Source organism: Chiloscyllium plagiosum, chromosome 9, assembly GCF_004010195.1.
Source record: "Chiloscyllium plagiosum isolate BGI_BamShark_2017 chromosome 9, ASM401019v2, whole genome shotgun sequence".
Classification (NCBI taxonomy): Eukaryota; Metazoa; Chordata; class Chondrichthyes; order Orectolobiformes; family Hemiscylliidae; genus Chiloscyllium; species Chiloscyllium plagiosum.
In genome coordinates, this window is record NC_057718.1 from 37941660 (window position 1) to 37956877 (window position 15218).

The 15218-nt window shown below is 38.7% G+C and overlaps 1 protein-coding gene across 3 annotated transcripts in view; it reads right to left on the reverse strand.

The window, feature by feature from the left end:
* ubr2 (ubiquitin protein ligase E3 component n-recognin 2) overlaps positions 1-15218 on the reverse strand; it is a 140724-nt gene that overhangs the window by 15601 nt on the left and 109905 nt on the right. For all 3 annotated transcript variants that reach the window (XM_043695713.1, XM_043695712.1, XM_043695714.1), the window contains 8 exons: positions 12850-12953; positions 12218-12287; positions 10518-10666; positions 10132-10187; positions 7681-7777; positions 7420-7490; positions 6207-6342; positions 4500-4590 (listed from right to left, as the gene is read on the reverse strand). In XM_043695713.1, the coding sequence (XP_043551648.1) occupies positions 4500-4590; positions 6207-6342; positions 7420-7490; positions 7681-7777; positions 10132-10187; positions 10518-10666; positions 12218-12287; positions 12850-12953 (774 nt within the window). The remainder of the gene's footprint in view (positions 1-4499; positions 4591-6206; positions 6343-7419; positions 7491-7680; positions 7778-10131; positions 10188-10517; positions 10667-12217; positions 12288-12849; positions 12954-15218) is intronic.

The following is a 15218-nucleotide window of genomic DNA, read 5'->3' on the forward strand; positions in this document are numbered from 1 at the left end:
CAATGACAATGCTGTCATGCGACACTTGCTCAGCAATATCTAATCCCTGTTATTGAGTTTGGTTTCTGCCAGACCTCGTCTAAATGGGGACAAAGAGAGAAGAATTCCAGAAATGAGTTCAGAGTGACTGCTTTTGACATAAAGGTAGCACTTGGGCAAGTGTGGCACCAAGAAGCCTGAATGAAACTCACATTAATGGGAATCAATGGAAAAACACTCTGCTAGTCGGAGTCATAGCTGGCACAAAGGGAGACATTTGTGATTATTGCCAGTCAATCATCTCTGTCACAGGATAGCAGTACAGAAGTGCCCAAGAATAGTGTACTAGGCCCAACAATCTTCAGCTCTTTTATCAATGACCTTCCCCCCATCATAAAAGCTAAAGTATTTGCTGATGGTTGGAAAAAGCTCAGCATCAATTGCAACTCCTCGGATACTGAAGCAGTCAGTGTCGATATGCATAGCAGTGGGCAAGATCATTAGTGGTAATTAGTGGTAATTAACATACATATCAAAATAGTGCTGGACAATGGTCATTGCCAACAAGAGAGAAACTTTGCAATTGAATAGTATTACCAGCACTGAATCCATCACAATCACTACCTTGGCAGCACCGATGAGAAATTGAACTGGATGAACCCTATAACTAAATAACTGCAACAGTAGTTAAAGGCAAGTAATGTTACTGCAATTAACTCATCTCCTGTCTCACCAATGGCTGTCCATTGTCTACAAGGCACAAGTTAGAAATGAGGTAGAACACTCTCCACTTGCCTGGATAGGTGGAGCTCAAAGTAACACTCAAGAAGCTCAATACAATTCAGAACAAAATAGACGTCTTGACCAGCATACCATCCACCATCAACATTCAATAGCTTTACCAGGAACACACAGTAGCAGTGTGTACCATCTGTAAGGTGCAGCAACTCACCATAGCTGCTTCAAATGACACTTTACAAACACACAGCCTCTACCATCCGAAAAGGACACAGACAGCATGTGCTTCCTAACAAGTTACGCTCAAAATAAAAAAAAATCTTGAAAACAGCTGGAATTGCTTTCCTAAGGGTAGAATGTTCCTGCACCTCATATGACTGCAGTAGGTCAAGACGACAACTCATGGCGACCTTCTCAAGGACAAGAAATGCTGTCCAAGCCAGTGACACCCATTTCCCATCAATAAAGTTTTAAAACTTACAAGATGAATGCACAATATAAAATTAAAGTCTTCAGCAAATCTGAGTGCACTAATATGCTGAAAATTAATAAATGTTATAATTTACATTCTTAAAATAGTTTGTTTCTACATTTCAAATTTTGCAGACCAAAAGTAGAATATCCATTTCCCATCCATCAGTCTTTCATGTAAGCCTCCCAACCAAGTGAATATTAATTATTTTCTCATCCAAGCCACCAGATGGAGCATTTTATAAGTCAGAAAGCTTCAACAAGCCAAATGCAATCATATATTCTGATACAGTGTCAACTCTAATAGATTGTAGTGATGAAACTGTTTGAATGAAATGAAACAAAGTGGTAGAGGGAGAAGAGAATGCATTAGTAACAATACAAAAATTTGAACCTACATTATTGGCTCAAAATTTGCAAAAACAAATCTGCAGAAATAATCATATTTTGGTTTAAAGATGGCAAATTATACTTCTGTTACTGGCCAGAGTGAAATAAAACTTATTTTATAAATAATAATTCTGACACATGCAAATAAATACAAAGAGCTGACTGCTTTAAAGTGACCATTTTGGTCTGCAAAAATTACAAGCTTTTTTCTAGTACGCATTTCCATTATGTTTAGGACAGCCACATCCCAAACAAGGACTTGAGGTCCCTTTTTTTTAATAAAACAGCTGCAGGCTACAAGGTGAAAATAATACCACATCATGCTGAAACATAGAGATGTCCATATTTTGAACTAACAAAGGAATGTCCCAGCTAGGATATTGGAGGGAAACTTGGAGCTTCCATAACCTGCTGCCCTTGTCTTGCTAGATTCTAGAGATTGCAGGCTTGAGACGCTACTGAAAAATCTTTGTTCATTCATTGCAGAGCATCCTGTAGATTGGTATACACACCTGCCAAGGTACAGTAGAGAGAGTTATTTCAGTCTTTCAAAGTAATGTTCTGAATCATGTTAAAGCTCATGTGTACTGTTAAAGTTGCACATATCCAGGCACTTGGATGGATGAATGAGTTGGTTAATAATTCTATTTGAGAATAACCAGTATCTGACTTGTTTCAGTAGCAATTGAATATATTTAACCAGTCGTGCTCACTCGCTTGAAAACCACGAGCTCTGATGAAGAGTCATCCATACTAGCTTGCTGTCTCTTCATGGATGCTGCCTGACCTGTTGTGATTCCCAGTATTTTTAGTTTTCTCTGTCGATTCCAGCATCTGCAGAAAATTTGCTCCAAACTACTTTCTGGTCAGTGGTAACCCTTAGGATAGTAGAGGTGAGAGTAGGCATAGGGAATGCCACTTGATGTCAAAGAGAGGCAGTTAAGACCTGCTCTGGTAGGAAATGGACATTGCCTAACACACGTTTTGCAAACACTATTTGCCATTTACAATGTCCAGGTCTTCTTGTGCACAGGCTTAAACTATGAATGGAGTCACTGTGCAATTGCCTGCATCAGCCTCACTTTTGAACTTATGCTCAATGGAAGGTCATTGATAAAGCAGCTAAAAATATTGGTGCTGAAGTTGCTGCCCAGAGGAAATCCTGCAGCGAAGTCCTGTGGCTGAGATGATTGGCTTCAACAACTAGAACCACCTTCCATCATGCAAGGTACCAAGTCTGACAATTTTTCTAGCACTCTTTAGTCTCACTTAATCAAATTATGCTTTAATAGTAGACTAGTTAAACTTGAGGTCATCCAAACTGCTAACTAGCACCAGGTCCTGTTCTCCCATCACACTGCTTACTGACCTACGCTGGCTCAGAGTTAAACAATGCCTCAGTTTTAACATTCTCATCCTTGTTCGCAAATCCTGACACAGCCTTGTCCCTCCCCCAGTGATGTCCTCCAGTCGCACAATCTCCAAAAAATTTGTGTGTTTCCAATTCTGACCTCAAAGATTCTTGATTTTAATTATTAGTGGCCACGCCTTCAGCTTCCAAGGGTTTAAAGCTTTGGAATTTTCTCTCAAAATATCTTCACCTCTCAAATGATCTTCATTCCTGTATGATGCTGCTAAAAAGTTCATATGTCCTCAAATCTCCTTGTGCCTCAGCTAATTAGGTAAAGCACTTTATGAAAGTAAAGTCACTGTATGAATACAAGTTACTTTTGGATTCTTTCAAGGCATCCCATGCTCGCCTCACCTTATGAATTCACCTCATGTCTATGTTTTGACCAAGACTACAACAAAGTCAGAAACCATGCGCTTTAGCGGAATCCTGCACACTGGGAGACAATAAGCACAAGGTCTAAAAGTTACCTGCCAATAGCACTGAAGATCTATGCTCCATAATGATTTGCACCAACGAACTGGTGGCTAATTTGCCATTATCATTGCTGATAGATCTATCCATTGCTCCATTCAGGAATGCTAGAAGGACAATGAGGCTAAGTTGGATTTGTCCTGCTGAGGACAAAACATGTGTGAGTCTATTTTCTAGATTGTTAGACAGATGCTCATTTGCATCTATCCAAGAACACAAAGTGACAGCTAGCTTTTGAACACTTCATCATTATAATGGGTTATGGCTGTGTCCAATGTGACAAGCCATTCGATGTTATGACGAATGAAATGAACTGGCCAAAGGCTGGCAGTTACAATGGTTAGCTCCTCAGAACGAGGTCAACAAGGATCACCTACTGATCAATGGATGAAAATGGTTGCAAATGTTTCAGGTTCTACTTTTATAACAAAATGCTGGATTCTTCCAGAAATAAGAAAGGGGATGTACATACAAGCTGCCTTGTCTTAGGTAGCATATAATTCAGTTCAGTTTTGTTCCTTTTCAGCAGTTTCATAGCCCTATTAGACAATTCAAAGTCGCTCATGTTAGCATGGAACTGATGGCAGACATAGAAAAAGGGAACCTTATAAAACCAATTGGATTTTTATGACAATCCAAAAGCTTCATGATCTTTTTTACCAGAGCCTTCTGTGTTACAAATTATTTTCAAAATTGAATTCAAATTCTCAAACTTCCATAATGGAGATGAACTCACTTCCCTAGGTTTCAAGCTAACCAAGAAACTTTTTAACAGACAAGGTTCAAGAAAACCAATGTATTTACATAATTCAAGGGTGATATAGGATGGCAAATATCCTTGATAAAGGTCCCATTCAAAAGATCTGCTCTCAAACTGAACTGCAGCAACTTACATAGCACCTCAAAATGCAATGAAACATCCCAAGGAGCTAAACACTGCAATGCATTTTCAATTTAGATTTCCACAGTTCGTGTGTCAGAATCCCATGTTTCTATAAAGCTGCAAAAGCAATACATGACTTGAATTGCATCTTACCTTCCTGAGTATTGCCTGAGTTTGTCATACAATGTTAAGGCAGCAGCTTCTTCATCTCCATCAGCACTCTCCTGGTCCATAGTATTTTCCTCTAGAAGCAGTGAACCATGGAGACAAGTTACTTATTTAAACATGATTTGGAGGAGCTGGTGTTGGACTAGGGTGGACAAAGTTAAGAATCACAACACCAGGTTATAGTCCAACAGGTTGATTATAACCTTACTGCAAAGCCTCTTCTAAGGACGCCTACCTTGAAGAAGTTGTCCTCTCTCTACAAGGATCTCTGTAAGTCTCTCTCTCACTGCACCCCCCAGGTCATCTCCTCTGCCCTGATGCTCTTCAGCCATTTCACCACTTCCTCTTTCCCTCCTTAATCCAGTCCCAACTTTCCAAATCGGCACTTGAATGGTCCGACCTGTCCATGTTCTCTCCTACCCATTTGCTCCACCCTCCTCTCTGACCTATCACTTACACCCCCAGCTTCATCTACCTATCGCATTCCCAGCTACCACACCCCCCCCAGCCTCATCCCCGATGAAGGGCTGATGCCTAAAACGTTGATTATCCTGCTCCTCGGATGCTGCCTGACCGGCTGTGCTTTTCCAGCACCACACTGTTCGACTCTGGTCTCCAGCATCTGCAGTTCTCATTTCTCCTAACAGGTTATTTGAAAGCACGAGCTTTCGGAGCGCTGCTCCTTCATCAGGCAACTGTGGAACAGGATCATAAGACACAGAATTTATAAAAAATTACAGTGTCGTGCAACTGAACTTAACAGTAATCTAAGTTTGTTCAATTATATCACTTCAGTTGCATGACACTGTAATCTTTTGTTATAAATTCCATGTCTTATGATCCTGTTCCACAGCTACCTTATGAAGGAGCAGCGCCCTGAAAGCTCATGCTTCCAAATAAACCTGCTGGACTATAACCTGGTGCTGTATATATTTTAAATTCATTAAAGCATGCAAAATAATATAATTTTAAAGCTAACAACTAAATGAAATGTGATATATTCATTCGCCAAGAAGAATGAATACAAAGACAGAGTCCTTTTTGCATTGGGGAGGGGCGGAATTGGAGGTTCAAAAAGGCCCACGCATTGAAAATTTATTCCTATTGATAACCAATGAATCAGTCCATCTTTGTAGACTGTAATTAGGAGGATACCATAAGAATCAGTGCTTAGGTCTCAGCTAGTTACGATATACATCAAGGATTTATATTTGTTAATGACACAAAATCAGATGCAAAAGTAAGCTATAGGGAGTAGCAAAGAGGCTACAATGGGAGGATACTAAAAGTTAAGATTGATGACAGATGGAATAAAAAGGTGGGAAATCTGAAATTAACCTTGGAAAGGAAATAAAACCACAACCTATTTTAAATGGATAGTCTGGAAAATATAGACAGATGGGCAAGGCAAGCTTGTATATAAATCACATGAACTTAACATGCAAATATATCAAGTTATTAGGGAAGCAAATTCTATGCCAGCTTTTCTTAAAAAGCAATTAATGTATAAAAATGGAAAAGCCTTGTTTCAATTGTATAAAGTCTTAATGAAGCACCACCTTAATGAGGGAGACAGGAAGCACATAACGGGCCTTGGAGTGAGTGCAATAAAAGGTTCATAAGAATAATCTCTTAGATGAGGAGATTTGCTATAAATAAAGTAACATTTTCAAGTTAGTTTTCTTTGATTACCTGTTGAAGATGTCAGTAAAATCTGTACAATGTGTGCTGCGGTAACCAGATGGAAGAGATGAAGGTGACCAACAGCTAAGCTAACTCCTGTGAAATCTTGGCAGTGCACAGCTGGGTAAGAAAGCACAAGGCTCACCTGTAGGGAGAATAAGTGTTACAAAAAATGCTATGGGAACCATATTTTAGAGGGAAGAATGAGGAAATAGAGCTTTGAACAATCAAATCAAAAATATCATAAGTAAGTAAAATGGCAGTTGGCTGCAAAATGGACAGCTGCCAAAATGTGAATGACTCCAAAATGATACCACAAAGATGAAGAAACACAGATGTAAGGTCTTAGGCAAAAGATGCAGGAAAATAGGAGAAAACCTTTTTTTCCAAATATTAGCATGTAGTAATGGCCAGCAAGGCACTGCTTACAGAGGGTTGTGGGAGCAAGGACAAAACAGAATACAAAACAAAATAGAAAGATACAATGGAAATAAGCTTCCACACCTAAAGGGACAGAGTTAGGGATGAGATTAAATGGATTGCTCTACAAAGAGTTGGCATGAACTCCAAGGGCCAAATAATTGTCAAAGTGGGTAACAAAAAAAGTCAATTCAAGTGCTTGAAAGGAAACCTTTAAAGCCTATTGATGTTCAAAATGCTATAACAGGTTTACTGCCAAAATACTGTCACTGACTCCAAACATTCCTATGCTCAGTAGACAACTCAAGGCAGGATGACAAATTCAGTGCAAGATCTGACAGTGGAATAAGATCACTAAGGAAATAGGAAAAGGAAGAGGGGAATAAAACTGTGAGATTATAATTTTAGTTAAGGAAACTGTACTTGGCAGAATAATTTAGGATATGATTTTACTCAAATTTGATTCAAAAATAAAGATGACATTTGAAGAAACCCTGAGTATCAGTGACTTCACGCAATAGAAAAACCCTGATGTGTTTTCTAAAATCAACGTCACAAACTGAAGAGATTGATGCGACAATCTTAAATGTCACTTAAGAATGGATGTAACCTTTCCATTAATATTAGGAAAGTTTTGAAGAAGCTCTAAACCATTTTAGGGAACAAGAAGAAGAATATCAAAATGGTTTTGTACACACATCAATAGTACTTCTAAACAAAACTTTTTTACCTTATTCACTTACTAAACCTAGGCTCAGTGAATAATCACACAAATTAAACAGTTAAGAAAACAGCCACTTACCAATAAATGGAACATGTCAACATCAAGAATAGATGGAGAAATCTGAGTCTTATCATCATCAGGTATCAGAACTGAGAAAGGGAAAAAAATTCATAGAAAACTAAGTTGCCTTTCACAAGGCCAAATACTGCAGACCAATTCATTAAAATTTCATTTTAATTACGTTCAATTAACATCAAAAGTGACAAATGACTTGCAAATAAAGTTATAATGATAGTGGTATACACTTATTCAAACATTCAAATGATACAGCACACAAACCTGATAACAGTCGAGCGTATTGATTCTGAACCACAGGCAAGGAACTTACAGTCCATTGTGATGCAGCAAATCGAGTTAATGCCTTCAGACAGTCATCCTATAAAACACAATTCTAGATGCATGAAGGTTCTGAAAATATAGCTCAAACAGAAAGAGTAAAATAATTTGAATTCAGGTAGTGCATTCATGACCTTTGAACATCTCAAAGCTAATACATGACACAAGCTAAAATATTACAGGAAGATGCATAATTTCTGGAACCACTTATATGAATTAAATTTTGGAGCACTTTCCAAAGACCAACTATCTTAATTCTTTACACCAAACAAAAATACAAATAAGTTTAAAAACAGCAGAACAAACTTGGAGGCTGAGGCTATGCCACTGGGGAGATAGCTATGGGGAACAAGGAAATGAGAGTGGAGTTAAAGAGACAATTTACACCAGTCTTCACAGTGGAAGATACTTTGAACATCCCATTAATATTTCAGAATAAGGGAGGCGAATTTAAGAATTATCACCATCACAAGTAGTACTAGGCAAACTAATGAAGCTAAAGGCAGATACATCCTCTGACCCTGATGGCTTGCAACATAGGACCCTAAAAGATGTAGCGACAGAAACAGTGGATGACTTAGTTGTAATTTTATAAAATCCTTGGTTTCAGGATAATTCCTGGATAATTGGAAAACTGCCAATATTTCACCCCAATTCAGAAAGTGGGGAAGGGAAAAAACTGTTAATTACAGGCTGTATAGGTGGAAAACGTTGTAATCAATTAATAAGGAAGTAAAGGCAGCATATTTGGAAAATCATAATCTAACCTCGCAGAGTCAGCATGGCTTCATGTAAGGGAAATTGTGTCTCACTAATTTATTAGAGTTTTTTGAGGAAGTATCAACCATAAAAGATAGAGCATGGTTTGAGAAGATTTGTACTCAGGTTGAGGTTCTGGATGTAGGTTTGCTGAGCTGGAAGGTTCATTTTCAGACATTTCGTCACCATACTAGGTGACATCTTCAGTGAGCCTCTGGATAAAGCTTCGTCCATAGGCTCACTGAAGATGTTGCTTAGTATGGTGACAAAACGTCTGAAAAAGAACTTTCCAGCTCAGCGAGCAAACTTAACCCATAATAGATGGAGGGGAGCCAAAAGATATGTAGTAATTTGACTTCCAGAAGACATGTGACAAGGTACCTCACAAAAGGTTAAGTCATAAGACAAGAGTTCCTAATGTTGGAGGTAATATATTGCAGTAGACAGAGGAGTGGTTAATGGGCAGGAATCAGCAAATGGGGATAAGAGGTTCTTTCACAGGTTGACAATCTGTAACCAGTGAGATTCCACTGCTTCCCCCAAATATATTAATGATTTGGAGAAAGGAATCAAATCGACACTAGCCAAATTTAGAGATAACTAAAACAGGTAGAAAGGCAAGTTATGATAGGGGTACAAACAACTAACAGAAATATTGATAGGTTAAATAAGTCGGCAATAAGTTGGCAAGTATAGTGTAGGAAAATATAAAATTGCTCATTTTGGAATGGAGAACAAACAAACAGTAATATTTAAATGGAGCAAAACTACAAAATGCTGCAACACAAAGGGACTTGAGAGTACTTGTACACAAAACACAGAAAACAAGCACACAGACGCAGGAGGTAATCAGGAAGGCTTATGGAATGCTGGCCCATAGTTCAAGGAGGTTGCAGTGCAAGAGTGAGGAGGTCTTACTCAATTGTACAAGGTGCTGGTGAGAGCAGATCTGAAGTACTGAGAGCAGTTTTGGTCCCCTTATTTAAGGAAAGATATTACTTCATTGGAGTTACTTGAGAGATGCTTCACAAGAATGATCCCAAGTATGGAATGATTGCTTTATGTGCAAAGGTTGAACAGGTTAGGACTCACTCATTGGAATTTAGAAGGATCAACAATGATCTCATTGAGACATAATGGGTTCTTAGAGGACTTGACAGGATAAATGCTGAGATGATGTTTCCCCTCATGGGAGAGTCAAGGAACAGAGGACATAGCCTCAGAATAAAGAGGGTTGAATATCTTTGGAAATCCCTGCCACATAGAGCTATGTGGAAAAGTCCTTAGGTATATTTAAGGCTGAGATAAATAGATTGTTGATCAGTCAAGGAATCAAGGGTTACCAAACAAGTGGATGCCAGGAATGCTGGATGAGTTATGTTTTATTGAATGGCGGAATAGGCTTGAGGGGTCAAACAACCTACTCCTATTGCTACCTCTTATGGTTATGGTCTTATAGACATATCTTGCATGGTAAAGTTTTTCCCAGTAGGACGGTTGACAAATTAGTCTTCAGCATTTTTAAAATACTTTCAGAAAAAATTTCAATAGCTGTTTAAATTTTCCAATATAATCTCAAATTCATTGTTTGCTCAACAGTCCTTATAATTGTATGAAAAGCTTCATCATTCCTACCTGCCTACATGGTAGATGACCAAACAGTGGCTTTTCTTCATCTGCCAGAAAACGCTCTGGAAAGGTAAGAATAAAACCATCCTAAATGTTTACTTTAGTCTTGTTGAACATTGCTAAAAAGAGATAAGAAGTCAGCTTTTAAGTTCTGGACTACAGAGCCATTAATTTCAGATGCCTGTACTAATATTAAAATTGTATACAAGGTACAACTCTTAGTTAATGTCAGTTTTAGAGAATAAAGTCAACAAGGTTTTAAAGTTATGACTCAGACAACAGTTTACTTGCAAACATAGCTGATTATTAAAAGTAATTTCACTTAATTTTGTTGATAAAACATTTAAATAAACATCCTAATTTATATAGAGTAATGCATCACTGAGGCTCACCTACTGCTTGTATTGTATATGCACAGCTGCCCCGGCACATCATAGGCACTCGTGGGTCCTGCTCGTTGGGATGAACCTTCAGACCCACTTTGAATGTTGCTGTAGCCAAGGTTGTAAGCATCCCTTTGATGCTTTCTGAGAAAGGATTCCTGTTGACAGAAATGAGAAACCACTGCAAAAAATACCTCAGTAAGAAAATACTTTTTTGGAACAATCTTCAAGGTTTTTAAAATTCATTCACAGGATGGAATCATTGGCTTAGCCTGCATTTAGTGTCCATCCCCAATTGCCTGAGGGCAGTTAAGTGTCAACCACATTCGTGTGGTCTGGAGTCACATGCAGGGCAGACCAACTAAGCATGACAGTTTCCTTCCCTAAATGAAATCAGCAAACCAAATGGGTTTTTCCTGATAATTGATGAAGGATTCATGGTCATCATTATTCTTCCAATTAAGATGATAACACAGTAAGATGCTCCAGCTAGAGCTCCTCTGCTTGCCAGTTCCTCTTCCTTTCTTTTGCATTTCTCTTGCAGTTTTTTTCCTCCCGTCACTTTCAACTTTTAACTTCTTAAAGTACCCTACTAGGATGGAATAAAGAACTGAGTCCAAAACTCACTCTGGGTCCCGCTCCCGCGGGACCAGAGTGAGTGTGAGTCGAGTCCAGGAAGTAAATCGCAGCTAGAGCCTCGAGCGGGAACAGAGCGAGCAGAGACTGAGTCCTGGAAGCGAGTGGCAGCCAGAACCCATAGGAGGATGCAAAGACAGCAGGGGCCAGCTGGAAGAATGAGTCCTAGAGGGAAGTCTGGGACAGAGGTTAGAACATGGAGTCAGTGAGGCCTTGTGTTTAGAAGTCCAGTGAGACTCCCAGTGGAAAAGGATATAACTTGAGTATTTTAAATATACTTTTTATTATTCTAGACTTTTTAATGTCTGTATTCCCATGCTCATCTTTATTATCTACTTTTTCAATTCTGTTATAACACTTAAAGGATCTGTGCATCTGTACCTAAGATGGTGTCAAGAGGCAATATTATAAATCTTTGACTGCATACATGCGAGTGCACACGACAATAAATTCTATTCCAATCGGCTCTTATTCTAGTATTTTTCTAGTATTTATTGAATTCAAATACCAACATCTACCATGGTGGAAATCAAATCCAGGTCCCCAGAATATTACCTGTGTCTCCAGGTTAACAGTTTAGCAATAATACCATTATGCCATCGCGTGCCCATCTTGAGCCTATTGAACTTGAATGAATAAATGTTTAATGTTGTATCAAATGGGTGCATTAGAGAAAGCTATTTAATTCACCATAATGCTGATATGTTTTCCTCAACAATGAAGTCTCGATTATCTTTATTGTGATATCAAGTAGTACTGGGAGCAACCTGTGGGTGGAAAGATTGCCAAAAGATAGGATTTCCTATAGATTAACAAGGTTATAGCCTAAGAGCTAACATCAAATACAAATGACCCGAAAGAACCAATTGATAACAAAGACAGAACTCAAACTTGGTTCTCTGGATAGGCAGTCCAACAATGATTGCCATAGGCAAAACAAAGGTAAACATTCATTTTGGTTTTATTCACAGATGGAGTGATTTTAATTTATGACTTTATAATGAATCATAAAGTCAAAGAAAATTAGGGCTACTTTGAATTTAATAGAACTATTTAATGATCAAGTTACATACTTTGGTTTTACATCAGGTTGAAACACCTCGGGGATCTCAATTCCTTCAAAGTGGGTGTTGGAGAGGTTCTCTGAAAGAAAAGAAAAAGAGACACTGTGACTGATCTAGTGACCCTGTAAAACTACTTTACATTGTAAATTTCTAAACTTTCTAATTATCTGCTCATACAATGAAGTTCATTTAAACCAAGTCTTAAACTGCAAATCAAGGAAGAGCAACTAAATAAAATTTAAAACCACACTGAAACTTTGAAATTTCTCTTTCTTTTAATAAAAATATTAATTTTTCTTGCACCCCGATTCAGAACTTCAAGATGAGAGCTATTTTATGATGCACATGTGACAGAAGTTCAGAGATATTTTGAAGTTTTCATCACTTTTATTCTACTTATCCAATAACAATTTCATCTTGTAAGGTCGATATGGATGGGTAACCTTTTAAAGGTACGTATTAAGCAATCTTGACCGTTCAACATAATATCACAGACAGATCTATAGCTTTACTCTCCTTAATAATCAGAATTTTTTATTTTGCACTAGGTACTTTTCACTTATACTCTTATTATATTGTATGCATAACAAAGGGCAGCTTACAAAAATGAAGTGTACATCTGATTTTTTTTTTTTAAGTACCTGTTTGTTTTTCTTGGATTTTCTTCAGGATCTTCAACTGCTGCAATGTATGTTTCAGCCAACTTGACAAAACAGGAACACCTGCATTGTTTTTTGAATTATCACTGAAAGCAAAAGTACAGGTTTTGTGAAAATGGTACATTTATGTGCCTTATTTCCTCTTAAAGCAAACATTTTGCTCCACTGTTGCTTCTCTAACTGAGCACTTAAATGAACAAAATCTCAACATCAATGTTTTAGGAGATTAACAATGACAAGAAAGAAATTGTAATCCTGAAGGATTTTTTGGAATGGGAAGCACACAATTTTTTTGTTTTACGTGTATAGGTTCTCAATAAAGAAACGCAATATTCAACGACTTAATGTAAGTATTCGATGATGACATTTACAACAAAGTATTCCAACTCATACAGATTATACTCAGGAACACAATGATGATGATTATATTTAAGCAGATGGCTGAAAAAGAAATGGCAGAGATCTTTGGCACTCAGGACTGTTGGAGACCATGCGCAAGACAATTCCATGGTCATGGCCATTAATAACTTTGTGAAAAGGCACTGACCCCACCAGTTACTCAACTGTTAAGGGAGACTGCTGAAAATCCCAAAACGTAATTTTCCAGGAACACATACTCAGCGACAAAATACACAGTGATGAAGAGGCACACACTGTGATATTTCACAAATAAATTATTTTTTTCCCTTGTAAGAAGAAAAAGTACAGCACAGAACAGGCCCTTTGGCCCACGATGTTGTGCCAAGGATTAATCCTAATGTAAAATAAAATAACTTAACCTACGCACCCCTCAATTCACTGCTATCCACGTACAGTCGCTTAAATGTCCCGAATGACTCTGCTTCCACCACCGCTGCTGGCGACGCATTCCATGCATTCACAACTCTCTGCGTAAAGAATCTTCCTCTGATGTCCCCTCTATACCTTTTTCCTAATATCTTAAAACTATGACCCCTTGCGCCAGACAATCCTGTCCTGAGGAAAAGTCTCTGGCTGTTGACTCTATCCATTCCACTCATTATCTTGTATACCTCGATCAGGTCTCCTCTCTTCCTCCATCTCTCCAGAGAGACAAGTCCGAGCTTAGTCAACCTCTTTTCAAAAGGCAAGCCCTCCAGTCCAGGCAGCATCCTGGTAAACCTTCTTTGCACCTTCTCCAAAGCCTCTGAATGTTTCCTATAATAGGGCGACCAGGACTGGACACAATATTACAAGTATGGTCTCACCAGGGTTTTGTAGAGCTGAAGCAAAACTTCACGGCTCTTAAACTCGATCCCCCTGTAAATGAAAGCCAAAACACCATATGCTTTCTTAACAACCCTATTCACTTGGGTGGCAACTTTGAGGGATCTTTGTACTTGCACACCATGATCCCTCTGTTCCTCCACACTGCCAAGAATCCTATCTTTAATCCTATGTTCAGCATTCAAGTTCAACCTTCCAAAATACATCACTTCGCATTTATCGAGGTTGAATTCCATTTGCCATTTCTCAACCCAGCTTTCCATCCTGTCTATGTCGCGCTGCAGCTTGCAATAGCCCTCGATACTATCAACGGCACCTCCAACCTTTGTATCATCTGTAAATTTACTAACCCATCCCTCAACCTTCTCATCCAAGTCATTTAGAAAAACTACAAAAGAGCAGAGGCCCAAGAACAGAGCCCTGCGGGACCCTACTAAACAATGACCTCCAGGCAGAATACTTCATCTACAACCACTCTCTGCCTTCTGTCAGCCAACCAATTCTGAATCCAGATAGCCAAATCTCCCTGTATCCCATACTTCCTGACTTTATGAATGAGCCTACCATAGGGAACCTTATCAAATGCCTTGCTGAAGTCCATGTACACCATATCCACCGCTCGACCCTCATCGACCTGTCTTGTAACCTTCTGAAAGAACTCAGTAAGATTTGAGAGGCATGACCTATCCCTCAAAGCCATGTTGACTGCCTCTAATCATGCTATGCTTTGCCAAATAGTCATAAATTCTATCCCTCAGAATTCTTTCCAAAACTTTGCTGACCACAGATGTAAGACTGATTGGTCTGTAATTGCAAGGGACTTTCCTATTACCCTTCTTGAAAAGAGGAACAACATTTGCCTCCTTCCAATCTTCTGGTACTACTCCTGTGGAGAGTGAGGAGGCAAAGATCTTCGCCAGCAGCTTAGCAACCTCCTTACTCGCAGCCTGGAGCAGCCCATGATAAATCTGGTCTGGTCCTGGGGACTTATCAATCGTAATGTTTGCCAAAGTTTCCAGCACATCAACTTCATCAATCTTGATCTGGTCAAGCCTGTGTACCAGTTCCTCAAAGTTCTCATTCACAACAAGGTCCCTTTCCTTAGT